Below are 14098 nucleotides of genomic sequence, written 5' to 3'. Positions count from 1 at the left end.
TGTGGCGCATGGGTCCAACCCTCTGCCTGGACGGTAGGAGGGCCCCTGGGACCAGGAGAACAGGGTGAAGGGGCTGGTGGCGAGCTAGCCGAGGCAGCAAGCTGGCCAGAGTGCAGCACTCTGCTCTGGGACTTTGCCTGGCTGGTCCTTAGACAACTTACGCCTTTGGGCTTGGTTGGCTGAGCCAGGCCGGGCTGGCAGAGGGAGAGTTTGTGCCACAGCCAGGGAGGGTGTCAGTTCAGCCATAGCTTCATAAAGAAGCCAGAGTCCCAAGGGGTGCCCAGTCCTTTCCTCTGAATTCCTCCCCCTGAATTCCTGTCACTTCCCCTGCCTTGGAGGGCGGCTTCTCCCCCTGGTCTCTCTGTCCTCAGAGGAAACTTCCTGCTTCCTCCTCCCTCCACAAGCATGCGTGGGAGGGAAGAGGACGTGAGGCTCACCTGCCAGGGAGGGGCCTTTACAGCCTGTTCTGTGCAGTATAATCTGTGTCTGTCTATCTCCCACCTTCCTGCTCCCTGGGTCCTTGAGGAGGGAAGAGTCAGTTTCTTACCTTTGACCTGTTGTCCAGCCATAATGTGGCTTATCTAAAACTCTGAGAGGTGGGGCACCTAGCTCTCCAGTTCTTTTTTTTTTTTTTTTATTTCAGTTCCCATATTATATAGTCCCAAGACACAGTGGCCAGGAACTGTGCAGAGACCTTACACAGAGGGGATTCTTACAACCTCCAGTTTTGGTGAGTAGCTGAGGACAAAAACGAGGTGTGTGGCCCCTGAGATGGATCCGTAGGCCCTGGGCACACCCTTTCCATAATCCCAGAGGGATTCCTAGGTGGAGAATGAGTTGAGAGTTGATCACCATGACGGGGGCAGGAGCAGAGAAGGGAACATGGGTGAGGGGTGAGCAGGTGCCTGCGTCAGCCAGAAGGGAATTAGGGGAAGGTGGCCAGGAAGCCTGTGGGGTGTGGTCTGGCCTCAGGAGGGTGGCAGAGGAGCCTGAAGAAAGGGGAAAAGATCTGAAAAGGAAGGAGAGGCAGAGTGACTGATGGAAGAGGAGAGAGTAGGAAGGATTTGGAGGGAAGAGAGCCTGAGGGCTGCAACGTGGTGGGGATCAAAGAGCTGCTGCTGATGAGAAATGAGGAGGGGCAGCCGTGTCAGGCTGGACTGGTGGTGGGCCTATGGAAGGTCCTGCAGGGCCGGCGAGTGGGGAGGCACAGGGGCCAAAAGTAGGCCAGGGAGAGGGTGAAGCAGAGAGTGGGTGGTGGGAGATGTCCCAGGTAAGGTTTTGGGATTCATTTGCTTTTAGCAAGTATGGGGGGATCCTTCAGAAGGTGACTGGAAATGGAGGAGATAGGACTTGGGGGTGGGGGGCTGTCCAGGATATCCAGCTGCAAGCCACTGTTTAAGTATAAAAGTAGGGTACTACCCTTTCTGTTTCCTTCTGAGACCAGTTTATCACCATCTTACTGGGAAACGGTGGGTAGGGGCACCCATCCAACTGCCTTCAGAACAGGAAGGGAGGGAGGCCCAGGAGTCAGAGCCAAGGGAAGAAGTCGTCTGTTGGGGTTGGTAACGTGAGGTCTGCACCCAAGCCCTTCATCTCTTCCTGGTTCCTCTGTTCATCAGCACTGGTAAGGTTTGGGGATGGTGGGCCTGCCTTCCCACCCATCAGGTCCCTCTGAGCAAGGGGCAACTCTGCTGTGGGAGACTCAGAAAACAGGTCTCACTTTCCTTTTGGGGCAATCGCCATTCCAGCTTTCCTCCAGAAGGGTTCTACCAGCCATGAGGAGAGTCTGGCATTTGTGATGATCATTCCATCTGTGTAGTAAATGCCACACCTTATAGAAACAGGGAAGCCAAATCATTCCAAGTTCTGATTGGCCTAGAACTTTTGGATTGGCCAAAAATAGAAGATCAAAAAACCTGAACCAATATCCCCCTGCCCCCAAACTTCAATTGGCTTCCTATCCCCAGTTGGTCCAGGCACAATGCCCACGGTATTTGAGTCAATCTCAAGAGCTGTGGTTAAAGAGATAGACACCAGTGGAGAGACGATTGCCGTCAGAAGCCTCAGCGATGCTGACAAATTCCACTGCTCCTATCTGGTGAAGAAGAGGAGACGTTTCTTTGGATACCAGTATGACAAGACAAACCTCACCCTGAAGGACATCCTGGAGTGTGAAGTACCATTTGATATGGTGGTTCCTGAGTTGCAAGGTCAGTATGAGGTGGTGAGAGACTTTGCCCACTCCTACTCTACCCCTCTCTCAGGGCCCCATTGCTATCAACCAGGTCAGCCAGTCAAAGAAACCGTGGAATTTGTATGTACACATCCGTACACCTCAACTTAAGAAATGTTCAAGAGAGCTGCATGGGGAGAAGGGAATAGGGGAAGTGTCAGTTTGTTTTTCTTGGAAACTATGCCTAAATATTCTTTTTTCCTATTTTTTCCCTTTGTAAATAATTCGCTTTTAAATTAGCTAAGGTCTTCTCATGTGTTTATAAAATTAATCATTTAAATGTATAAATAAACGGAAACAATTTGCTTAGTGGTTAAGAAAGGACTCAGGCTTTAGAACTGGGGGACATCGGACTTCAAAACCTGGCTCCGCCACACTTATCAGCTGGGTAACCTCTGAACAAGTTGCTTTCTCTATCCTTGTTTCCTCATCTGTCAACTTGAGAAGACTGTTGCAAGAATCAAATGAGGTAAATTACGTAAATCATTTACCACTGTGCCTGCAAGAAGGAGCGTTCAATCAAAGTTCGCCCCAGACTTTCAGCTGGTGGCAGTTATTATTATTAGCCCTTCCTGTTCCCTGGGGATGACGGTTGAATGGGAAGTTGCCGGTCAGCAGAACTCTGTAAGGGTTCAGAGGCCTTAGGAGAGAAGTCTGTCCCATTCCCCTGCTTCCAAGCTCAGCGGTTCCCAATTCTTGGGGTTTCTTGGGTTTCAGAAGCCCCAGGAGAGGTGTCAATGAACCTTCTCTTGGAGACTTTATTACGGCGTCTCACGCCTCATGGTGAGGAGTTTTACAACTCAGATATCTCTACCAAAATCCTTTTGGTTCTTCCCAAGAGATGGAAAAGAATTCTAACACCACCACTGTATAGTTACCTGCCACGTATGACTGTTATGTGATCCAGAACAGTACCCAGATTGCTCAGAGGTGGTGGGCTTTTCCGCAAGTGGAGTTTAATTCAGCAAGCAAGCAGCTTTAGGAAAATTTCAGATTAACGTTTTTCAAAGACTCTGAGTCGATTTTCTGAAAATTGAGTTGCCAAGAGTCAATTTACTAAAAGCTAGTTCTCAAAAAAATAAAAATCAGGGACTTCCCTAGTGGTCCAGTAGATAGGAGTCTGAACTTCCACTGCAGGGGGCACAGGTTCGAGCCCTTGTAGGGGAACGAAGGTCCTGCGTGCTGCTCAGTGTGGCCACCGCCCGTCAAAAAAAAATCAGACAAGTTCTTTGAAAAAAAAAAAAAACTTTAAAGCAGGACTAGGATGTTTTGCAATGATCATATTATTCTCCATGGGCAGGGGCAAGTTTAATTATGGAAAATTGATGAGGTTAACTTCCTTTAAGGGAAATTCTATCTGTTTGTATAAAAAATTCAAAGACAGAGGTGAAACCAAACTTTAAAAAAATTCTTAAGAATGAGGTGAGCTGATCATTTAAATTGATTTTTAGCAATTTGACCTGCTTCTTTTTGAAACATTATTATTTTAAACTATTTGGTGTGGATGGTGTACATAGGTTTTTTAAAAATTAAAGTCCATTACCTGATGTGAAGAGCCAACTCATGGGAAAAGGCCCTGATGCTGGGAAAGACTGAAGGCAGGAGGAGAAGAGGGTGACATAGGATGAGATGGAAGGCATCACCGACTCGATGGACATGAGTTTGAGCAAGCTCCGGGAGATAGTGAAGGACAGGGAAGCCTGACGTGCTGTGGTCTATGGGGCCGCAAAGAGTCAGACAGGACTGAGTGACTGAACAGCAACAAAGTTATACTCAGATTTCTTTAGTTTTATTCAGATATCTTTGGTTTTCATCTAGTGTCCTTTTGCTGTTCCAGGATCCCATCCAGGACATCGTGTTACATTTAGCTGTCGCGTCTCCTTAGGCTCCTCTTGGCTGTGACAGCGCCTCAGACTTTCCTTGTTTTTAACGGCCTTGATGGTTTTGAGGAGTACTAGTCAGGCATATTATAGGATGCTTCTCTACTGAGATTTGTCTGATTTTTTTTGTCTCTTAGACCTAGGAAATGAGTTTGGGGGCCGGGGAAAAATTACAAAGGTAAAGTACTATTCTCACCACATCATGTCAAGGGTTTGCTGCTGTTGTTGCTTACCCACTGCGCTCCTCCATCCATGGGATTTCCAGGTAAGAATACTGGAGTAGATTGCCATTTCCTTTTCTAGGGGACCTTCCTGATTCTGGGATCAAACCTGCATCTGCTGCATTGCCGGAGGAGTCTTTGCCACTGAGCCACCTGGGAAACCCTCATAACAAGGGTACATATTGTCAACAAGACTTATCACTATTGATATTGACCTTGGTCACCTGGCTGAGGTAGTACCTGTCAGGTCTCTCCATTGTCACGTTATTCTTCTGCACTGCCCCTCTCCATACTGTGTGGGCTCTGTTGCATGGCTTGTGGGATCTAGTTCCCCAGCCAGGGATCAAACCCGTACTCTCTGCAGTGGAAATATGGAGTCCTAACTTGGACCAGGGAATCCTCCCATACTGTAGCCTTTGTGTGCATGAGGTTTGATTTTTCTTTCTTTCTGATAAAGTACACCAAATTTTATGTTACTCAAGAAACAAATGGGCCCTGAGACATTAGCATCACACACACAGGACTGATTTCAGGCATTGTTTCTAGGTCTGGCATGTTTCCACCAGTTTCAAAATGCATTTTTTTCTCTAGAAATCCAGGCCCACCCCTAAAATGCAGCAGTAGATGCTCTCCTGCCTCTGTAGGCTCAGAACGGGGAGGTCTGAGAGAAAGGCACTCAGCTTGGCAGCATCTCCACACACTCACCACTAACTCTGGGGCAGCAACTCGGACTCCAGGCCCTTATGCAAGGCCTTATGTAAGGCTGGGCAGAGTCCATGTCCCTGGGCAACTTTCCAGAGTTGCCTTACTTTACACCTGTTCAGGTCACACAAACACAGAGAGTGAACTCTGCTTAATTTTTATTTCCCAAAGGTGGTGTTCATTCCCTCAGTCGTGTCCAACTCTTTGTGACCCCATGGTCTATAGCCCTCCTGGCTCCTCTGTCCATTATTCTCCAGGGAAGAATACTGGAGTGAGTTGCCATATCCTACTCCAGGGGATCTTCCCGACCCAGGGATTGAACCTGAGTTTCTTATTGTCTCCTCTATTGGCAGGTGGGTTCTTTACCACTACCGCCAGCTGGGAAGCCAGGTGGTCAGAGGCTCCTGATTCTTTCGCTTTACTTTTCTTTGTTTCATTTCAGCCTCTCAAATGGTTTAATAGGACTAGCTCACATTTATTGAGCATTTAGCAGTGTGTTAAGTGCTTAGCTGCATGATTTAATCTCCTCAAGCACTGGAAGTAGGTACTATGAATATTCTCCTTGTATAGATGAGGAAACAGATTCAGAGGTAAAGTGACTCACCCAAGGTCATTTGGTAAGACTGTGGCAGAGTGGGCTCCAACCATGGTAACTTCCAGGGAGAGCAGCATTGGCTGGAGAACCATGGCTGGAAGACTTGCTCAGAAGAGAAGAGGATCATGAGGGGAGCCCAGGATGGGGCGCATCAGCAAGGATCTTCTAGAGAGAGAGTTTTGGGTCAGCCTCAGTGAAAATAACGACATTGTGACCTTACCTTTCTCTTTCCAGGTCAAGGTGATAACTTTGAAATTCTGGACGTCGTAGACTCAAAGGGAAGTTTGGCAGTGAAATTTCACCCCCAAATGACATTTAAAATAGCATTCCACATTTTCCAGGAGAAGAATATCAAGTTAGAAAAGAGCGAGATACCCCAGGAATTCCTGGATTCCCTTAAGAACAAGTGAGGCTGGAGGTGGGCAGTAAGGGGGAAGAAGAGAGGGAGAAGCCCATATTTTGGGGCACCTAGGCCATCGGAGGTGGGGAGCCCTGGCTGGTGCTGCCTCCCACTCCCTGCTCCCAGTACCCCTCGCCCCTGCAACCCAGTCCTTACTCAAGCATGCCCTCCTCTTCTCCAGCCTTTGCAAGCCTTCTCATTCGTCCAGAACCAGCCTCCAGGAGCCCTTCTTCTGAGGTCCCCAATTCACTTACTTTCCTGCTGTTCTCCAGGGTAACTGATGACTCTGACTTGGCGTAAACTGGGTGGTTTCGAGACCACTCTCCTCTGTTTTCTTAAACCGTGTTGCCCAAATCTTCATTTTGTGCTTGTTTCACTTTGCTTTGTGGCAAGTCAGTGGTTTCCATGTACCTGTCCCTCACTGCAATAAGAACAACCTGTTACCAGGGACCGTCTTTACTAACCTCTCTGTTTATCCCCAGCACATGGTAAGTACTCAAGAAGAGAGATGAGGTGAAGCACAGTGAAATCAAAGCACCCCGGTTGAACATTTCCTGCACAGGAAGTGCCATCACCCCACCCCACCAGGGTTGCACCCATCAAGTGCTACAGACATTCTAATAGCTGAGGGCATGGTCCTTCCAAGGGACTCCACCAGCCTTCCCCCTCAGCAGTTATGTTGTGGCTGGTATTGGTGTCTTCTCCCCTAGCTGGAATTGTTGGAAAGTGTGGATGGTTCAGGGAAAGGGGCCCCTCTGTTTTCCCGGGCTAGCCCTCCCCCAGCAGGGTGGATGCCTTTTGTTTCCCCTTTTTAATTAAGAACTGAAAGGCTTACAGTGAAATTGTACTGGTCCTTTGACCTGCTCCTACCACCACAGTCTTGCTGGGGAGGGGTCTTTGCTGAGGGAACTCTTTTTTTTCTAGAATGCATTGTTTCTAGGGTGAGGCTATGTTGAGTGTATAAATAGAGTTGTGTGGGGGCAGGTAGGTAAAGGAAGGTCACCAGAGGCAAGGATGTAGGTAGGTCTTTTGACAGGAGTTCCATCAGGCTGTTTTAAGTCACAAAATGAATTTCCTTGTGTGTTGGTCGCTCAGTCGTGTCTGACTGCGACTCCATGGATTGTAGCCTGCCAGGCTGCTCTGTCCATGGGATTTCCCAGGCAAGAATACTGGAGTGGGTTGCCATTTCCTTCTCCAGAGGATCTTCCTGACCCAGGGATTGAACCCAGGTCTTGTGCATTGCAGGTGGATGCTTTACCCTCTGAGCTACTAGGGAAGCCCACGAATTCCCTTATGGAATCAGAAATGGCACATGGACCCCAAAGGTGGACAATGCGCAACCAGGTCCCAGAGACCCATGTAGGGAGCTGGGACTGCTTCTGAGAGAAGGGGCTGCTGTGGACTGGGCACATGCCCATCTCAGTGCTGTGAGAAGGGCACAAGCTTGGGACTTACACAGACCGGGGTTTGAATCCCAGCTCTGTGCTTATTTGCTGTGTGACCTTGGACCATTCGTGACCTGTCTCTAAGCCTCAGTTTCACATGAAAAACAGATGCAAGCCTGCCGATATCATAGGGGTGTGGAGAGGATTAAGTGAAATGACGTGTGAAGTATTTCACTGTGCTGGCATACTCTAATCTTCCAGAGATGCTAGTGGGTTCCCTTCCCACTTTGCACCCCCTTCCCCCTCCATGGTGGGTTAAGTGAACTCTGACAGGGGTTCCACGTTCCTTGGTTTTCCGGCCTCGGAAGCACTTACTCTCAAATAGAGAGTAACTGGTGGGGAGGGAGAAATGTGCCTAGGAGGTGGGGCCCCACTCATTCCCCCTTTACTCCCTCCAGGAAGCTGAAGAAGGAACTGCCTCCTTCATTCCAATCAATCCAGGCGAAGAGAGAAGACCTGTATCTAGTGACAGAAACTCTGAAGACAAAAAGGACTGAAACCCTGAAATATGAAACGCAATTTGGTTTTCAGATCCTGTTGAAAATGTTTGGTTTCCAATGTAAACACAAGGTTAGGATCTCTGGAGACAGGGACTGTGGGCGAGCCAGCTTGGCTCACACACTGCAGGTCAAGGGCTGCCAGCCCAGATACCAGGCTCCTCATCTCTTCCTCTAGATTTTTCTGAGCAGTCTTGCCTGCTCCTTGGCCTTCTTACAACTTCTCTTCTTGCCCCAGGAGAGTATATAGCATCACACAGTCTCCCCTTTGACTCTCTGGCAATGCTCTGTTTTCATTTGCTTCATAGCGCTTCCCATGGCTCATAATTACACCGGTATTTCTTGCTTGTTCCTTGTCTTCATCCCATTTTAGGAGGCAGGACAACAGGAGCCATGATGCCTGGAACAAAACAGGCATGTTTTGTCCTCCATAAATTTTTTTTTTGGCCACACCATGTGGCTTGTGGAAATTTAGTTCCCCAAGCAAGGATCGATCCCAGGCCCCTGGCAGTGAAAGTGTTGGGTCCTAGCCACTGGACAGCCAGGGATTTCCCCATAAATATTTGTTGAGTGAAATGGAAATGAAGTCAGACATGGATTCAAATATCAACTCTGCTATTGTGAAATGGGCTCATCTGCTGACCCTCTCAGAGCCTCGGTTCTCTCATCTGTAAATTGAGGGTAATAATGTCTACCTCCTGGGATTGTTTGGGAGATCAGGCACGGTAAGTCTGTCAGGAACTGAGGGGTCAATCTACATTGCTCCTTTTTCCTAGCACCAAAAGGAAGTGACCATCACCCCTGAGAAGGTCCTGGCCTATCGGGTAAAGCAGCTTGTCTTCCCCAGCGCGGAGAGGATGGGTAAGCTAGGCCTGGTAGGGTTGGGGGGTGGGGTAGGGGAGCTGAACACATGAAGAAGGTGGGGGTCAGTTCAACTGGGGTTTGTGTCAGTCTATAGGGGTCCTGGTGGCCTGGATGGTGGGAGGAAGTTTCAGGGACTGGGAAGAAGGATGGAAGGTGTTGTTGCTTAATCACTAAGTCATGTCCAGCTTTTTTTACAACCCCATGGATTGTAGCCTGCCAGGCTCCTCTGTCCATGGGATTTCCCCGGCAGGAATACTGGAGTGGCTTGCATTTCCTTCTCCAGGGATCTTCCCAACAGGGATCGAACCTGTGTCTCCGGCATTGGCAAGCAGATTCTTTACTGCTGAGCCACCTGGGAAACCCAATTCTTCCCTAGAGGTGTTAGCTCCTGTCTCTCTCCCAGAATTTATTTTTCCTGTTGGGTGGGGTGGGAAGACTGGGGAGATATTAGAGAGAGGAACTTAGAACTGGGCTTTCTAACAACTGATCTCTCTCTCTATCTAAAAACTGGTTTAGATATTTGTTTCTTGGACAAAACCAGATCCTTTCCAGAAGGTGAGTGACTGGGCCTCCTGTTCATCATTCTAGAATGGGCAAGGATACTGGGTTTAAAAACAGGATAGCAAATGACCTGGAATTATAGAGTCATCAGTGCTGAGAATGTAACAGGATGCACTCAAGTTTGAGCCACGGTGAGGGCAGGAGGAAAATCTGCCTGTTGGAGAAGTAGGTTGGATTGCATGCTGGCCTAGGGTTTCCAGGTTCCGCCAACTCTGACCTGCTCTGTGTAGGTCAGTGGGCTGGATCCTGGGTTCACAGTCCTTACTGAAGGCCTATTGGCTTACAGAGCACAGTTGAATTGCCTGGCCCATTCTCACACAGCACCATGAGCACTGGACTAGGAGTCAGACAGTCTCAGGGTCTTGTCCTGGCTCTCCCGCTCACTAGGCCTACAGCCCCCAGACTCATGGTTGTACTAACCTTAAAATGAACTAGGACTAGACCAGGAGACCTGTATGATTCTGTGTGTGGCTTCCTCTGGCCTTTCAGTCTTTCCCTGAATCCCATAAGGGTTGTACTGCCTAAGATCCCTTGTGAAGGAGTGGAGCGAGGTATGGCTTCCTCTGGCCTTTCAGTCTTTCCCTGAATCCCATAAGGGTTGTACTGCCTAAGATCCCTTGTGAAGGAGTGGAGCGAGGTCTAGGTGGAGTAGAACACTCAAGAGAAATTACTGAAAGTTGTAGAAGCTGCACGTTCAGTTCTGGCAAGGTCTTACTAGCTCAAGTGAGATTCTCCATCACAGAAGAGTCCAGTTCCTGCCGTCACCCACATTTTCTGAGTGGCTAAGGGCATGGTGCTTCTCTCTGGACTTCCCTTTCTCCTTCAATCATCTTAGGCATATGCCTATGGCTGCCTATCTCTGAGTGTAGGAAGGGGTCTGTAAATATAGTACTTTGTCATTTATACACCATGATGAGGACGCAGGCTCCCCAGCATAGGCAGTGAGGGCTCAGAGTCTAGAATTGAGAACCCCCACCAGTGGGACAAGAATGTCCATGGGGTGGGCTGGGGTGGAGGTGACCTGAGGACTCACTGAGATTATTCTTCCTCTCTTTGCAGAGAAAGATGGCGGTTCATCTTGGTTGGGTAAGGATGGGGAGGCCAGCTATGTTCAGGGTAGCTGCACTCCTCACCTTTGAGCCCTCTGGCCCCAAGGAATGCAGCTCAAGTGGGACAGCTGAGTGTGTGTGTGTGCGTGTGTGTGAAGCAAGAATGTTAGGAGGAGAAGGGTAGTGCGTGTTCAGTCGCTTTAGTCATGTCCGACTCTGTGTGACTGTAGCCTGCCAGTCTCTTCTGTCCATGGGATTCTCCAGGCAAGAATACTGACGTGGGTTGCCATGCCCTGGAGAAGGGTAGGGCAGTGCCAAAAGTAGGTTTCCACTTTAGAGGTTGCATCTGTCTCCTCTGAACACTGATTCTCACTGGTACACAGATATCACCTGAGGGAAATGTTGAAAGTAGTGATAACTGAGTTCCACCTCTGGAAATTCTGATTTAGCTGATCTGGGGGTGGGGCCTGGTCTGGGCACTGGGAGTTTTAATTACTCTGCAGGGGATTCTTATGCACAGTCAAGACTGAGAACCACTGTTCTAACTTCCTCTAAATCCTCATTACTCCTATGGTGGTCCAAAGCTTGCACTTTGAATGGCAAGAACTACATAAGCTTTGATTTCCTGGCGGTGGAGAAGAACCGGGGGTTGGTACTAGACTGAAGGTGAGCTGGGAGGTGGAAGTGGGGTCAGCAGAAGGCAGTGATGGTGGGTGTCTATCTGCTTCATGTTAACAGAAAAAGACTAGAAGAAGGGAAGTTACAGAGAGGTGGTCTCCAGAAGAAAGATAGATCAAGAATGGGGTCTGGGGGGCCTTGGTAATGGAGCTTTCTAGGCTGGAGGGATTGGGTTCTTAATTTCTGCCTCTACAGGGAAGTCCTTGAATTTGGAGAATTTCCGAAGCATAAAAGAGAGGGTTCAGGACATGGTGCGAGTCCTCCAGGATCTCACTCCGGAGGAGCAAAAAGAGGCGCTAAACTGCTTCACTAAGTGCCTCAGCAGTGAAGAAGAGCTGCAGGATCTAGAGCAAAGAGTAAGAGGCCCAAGGAAGAAGAGGGCAGAGAGAGGGAGGGACAAGTGGGGAGACATCTACTCTGATGGGACTGGGCTCCTCTCTCCCATCTCCTGGTCCTAGGTGTCTGAGGTCCAGTGCTCCGGGGAGCTACAGATGAACAGCCCAGCGAATTCTCTCATAAGCAGTCTTTTCAACGCTGCTGGGGTCTTGATAGAGGCACGCGCAGAAACCATTTGGGATGTCCTGGATGCCCTGATGGGTGAGGAGGGGCTTGGATATAAGCTGGCGTGGAGGACATGCTGAGCAGAGGGACCTGTGGGGAGTCAACTCTTGGGAGGAAGGGGGTATCACTGCCTTTTACATTTTTGGGGGCACAGACTTCACACTTCACAAACCAGCCATCTTCCGCAGGCCAGGGATGGAGGGACTGCTTCCTCTTTCCCCATGGTGCAGTCTCCGACCTCCTGCAGGCTAAAAGGAAAGCAGAAACCTAGTGGGAATTACCCCCGTCTAGCCACGCTGGGGTTCTCTGGAACCTCCTGTGATGCTTGTCCTGGGTCTGATCAGACAGCGAAGCCCTGTCCCACTGTGTGCCCTGCCTCTCTGCTGACCACCCCCTCTCTTGTCTCCAGAGCTGTCTGAGTACCGGCAGTTTGTTGCTGAGGTCCTAGATAAGGGGGAACTGCGCCCTGTGAAGGATGAGGTAAGACAGCTGAGCGCCCAGGTCCTAGTGGAAGTGACTGCGCATGCTCTCAAGGGACCCAGAAACCTCAATGACCAGTCCCTTCCTACTTCATAGTCCACTGCCAGCTCACGTCTATGCAGCTGGTTTGTGGCAATTCCCTGGACATGTAGTTTTCAGGACAATTCAGGATGGGGTCTTTAGGCTCTGTTGTTTGCCTGTGGGCAAGAGAGGGGGTGGGAAGCTACTAGATCCAGGAGGGCAATTGGCCCCATGTTGATGCATCAGCAGTGTCTCTTACCATTTGGGAGTATGAGGCTCCCCAGGCTCTGCAGGAAAGTATGCCATGGTGGATTACAGCCTCTGCTATGGACTCAGGACTAAGGGGTATGGCCACATAGTTGCCATTTTTGGTATATTTCCTTGTTCTCAGCTTTTATAGTATGGTGGGTTTCCTTTCAGGTGGAGTCCATCCTGGAGGAGAACCGGTGTGAGGGGCCCCTAGATGTGAGCTGTGATCCTGAGGCATGGACTCTCTGTGCCCTGTATGTTGTTGTCTCCATCCTGTTGCAGCTTAGTGAGAAGCCCACCTCTGTGTCTTCCTGAGCATTCTCCCCACCAGCCTCTGAGTGCTCTCCTCCCCAGTCCGTCCTCATCATCGCTAATCTCAATCACCAGAATGATGTCTTTAAAACGAGCTGCTATTCTTTGATACATCCCATTCACTACGATACTGTCCAAAAATCAGCTAGATTGTAGGCATGAACTTCTGATTAAAAGTGGGAGACTAATCATATTAATTACCTCTCTCTCTCTTCAAATTTCACTAAATGACAATAAAGTGATGGAAATGATAGAAACCCACAAGGAATAAAGAGAATTAGGCAGCTGATAAGGGATTTCAACACATTTTGGAAGCGATTAAAGGAGTGGTAAGCTAGGAGCCTCGCGACTGAGGAGTGTGGAGGAGTATAGGAGGAGCCTGCTGGTTTTCATCATAAGCCTTTTAGTTCTAGTTAATATTTTTCAAGACAATAATTAAAAGAAATATGTACTTGTTGTAAAGCATTTCAGATATTGCTCAAAGTCAAAGGTAAATGTACCCTGTGATCTCCCTTCTCTCTTTAATATAACCACTATGCACATTTTAGGGTATGTGAACATTTTTTTCTGTTGGGCAGTTTTAAAAATGGTAACTTAAACAAACTAGGATGAGATGGCATACATCTGGTTTGAATCTATCTTTTGAACTATTTATTTTTACATTTACATTTGTAAAAATATTATATGCAACAGGAATTCTTATAAGTGCTATTGGAGTGTAGCTTGGTCCACTAATTTGGAAAACTTTAACAATATCTACTAAAGCTAAACATATACCTATGACTCAGCAGCTCCACTTCCTTGGCATATACCCAAGAGAAATGAGTGCCCGTGTTCACCAAAATACTTGCATGTATAAAAACATCAAAATAAGGGCACTAAGCTGCAAACTATTCAAATGCCCAGTGCCATTAGGATGGATACATATATTGGGCTATACTCATGCAATAGAAGAGAACAAATTACTGCTACATGTAACAACATGGATGGCTCTCACAGACAGAATGCTGAGCAAATGAAGTCAGCACAAAAATGCACATTTGTGTTTGGGTCCTCTGAGAAGTAGGTGCCAAAATGGAAGCAGATATGCAAGAGACTTATTAGGGGAAAAGCTCATGAAGAATAAAGGGGGAGGGAACAGGAATAGATACGGCAAAACTTCAGATCACATGATCTAAAACCTGTGAAAGGAGAGGAGGAGGGAGAGACTGAGTAGGAAGAGTCTCAGATGACAGCACAGTCTGAGGGTCTCTGCCAAGCCAACCAGAGCAAAAGCAGTCTGCCAGAGGGCTCCCCATCAGGCAGGAGGGCCAGGCGCTGGGACCCCATGCTCAGCTTTCGGCAGAAAGC

The 14098-nt window shown here is 48.5% G+C and overlaps 1 protein-coding gene and 1 long non-coding RNA gene across 9 annotated transcripts; one reads left to right on the top strand and one right to left on the bottom strand.

The window, feature by feature from the left end:
• The first annotated feature begins 81 nt into the window (after positions 1 to 81).
• On the top strand, positions 82 to 13295 carry GSDMB (gasdermin B). Of its 5 annotated transcripts, none has more exons than XM_070773402.1 (12): positions 82 to 730; positions 1445 to 2210; positions 4417 to 4509; positions 5866 to 6037; positions 7875 to 8046; positions 8750 to 8834; positions 9354 to 9392; positions 10458 to 10484; positions 11321 to 11481; positions 11584 to 11722; positions 12096 to 12166; positions 12608 to 13295. In XM_070773402.1, the coding sequence occupies exons 2-12, from the start codon at positions 1982 to 1984 to the stop codon at positions 12749 to 12751; spliced, it is 1332 nt and encodes a 443-aa protein (XP_070629503.1). In that variant the 5' UTR covers positions 82 to 730; positions 1445 to 1981; the 3' UTR covers positions 12752 to 13295. The 5 variants fall into 5 exon arrangements, with proteins under 5 accessions (XP_070629503.1, XP_019836960.2, XP_070629504.1 ...); XM_019981401.2 differs by having other exon boundaries at positions 1440 to 2210; XM_070773403.1 differs by having other exon boundaries at positions 82 to 1624; positions 1968 to 2210.
• On the bottom strand, positions 3400 to 6834 carry LOC139177575 (uncharacterized). Of its 4 annotated transcripts, XR_011562071.1 has the most exons (4): positions 6286 to 6834; positions 5641 to 5796; positions 4347 to 4487; positions 3400 to 4252 (listed from the first exon to the last, which is right to left on the bottom strand). It is a non-coding gene; the product is annotated as an uncharacterized lncRNA (long non-coding RNA). The 4 variants fall into 4 exon arrangements; XR_011562072.1 differs by having other exon boundaries at positions 4347 to 5796; positions 6188 to 6834; XR_011562070.1 differs by having other exon boundaries at positions 4347 to 5796.
• Positions 13296 to 14098: the final 803 nt, after the last annotated feature.

The sequence above is a fragment of the Bos indicus genome, chromosome 19, assembly GCF_029378745.1.
Source record: "Bos indicus isolate NIAB-ARS_2022 breed Sahiwal x Tharparkar chromosome 19, NIAB-ARS_B.indTharparkar_mat_pri_1.0, whole genome shotgun sequence".
Lineage (NCBI taxonomy): Eukaryota > Metazoa > Chordata > Mammalia > Artiodactyla > Bovidae > Bos > Bos indicus.
The sequence above is the reverse complement of the archived record's forward strand: the minus strand, read 5'-3'. Positions and strand labels throughout refer to the sequence as shown.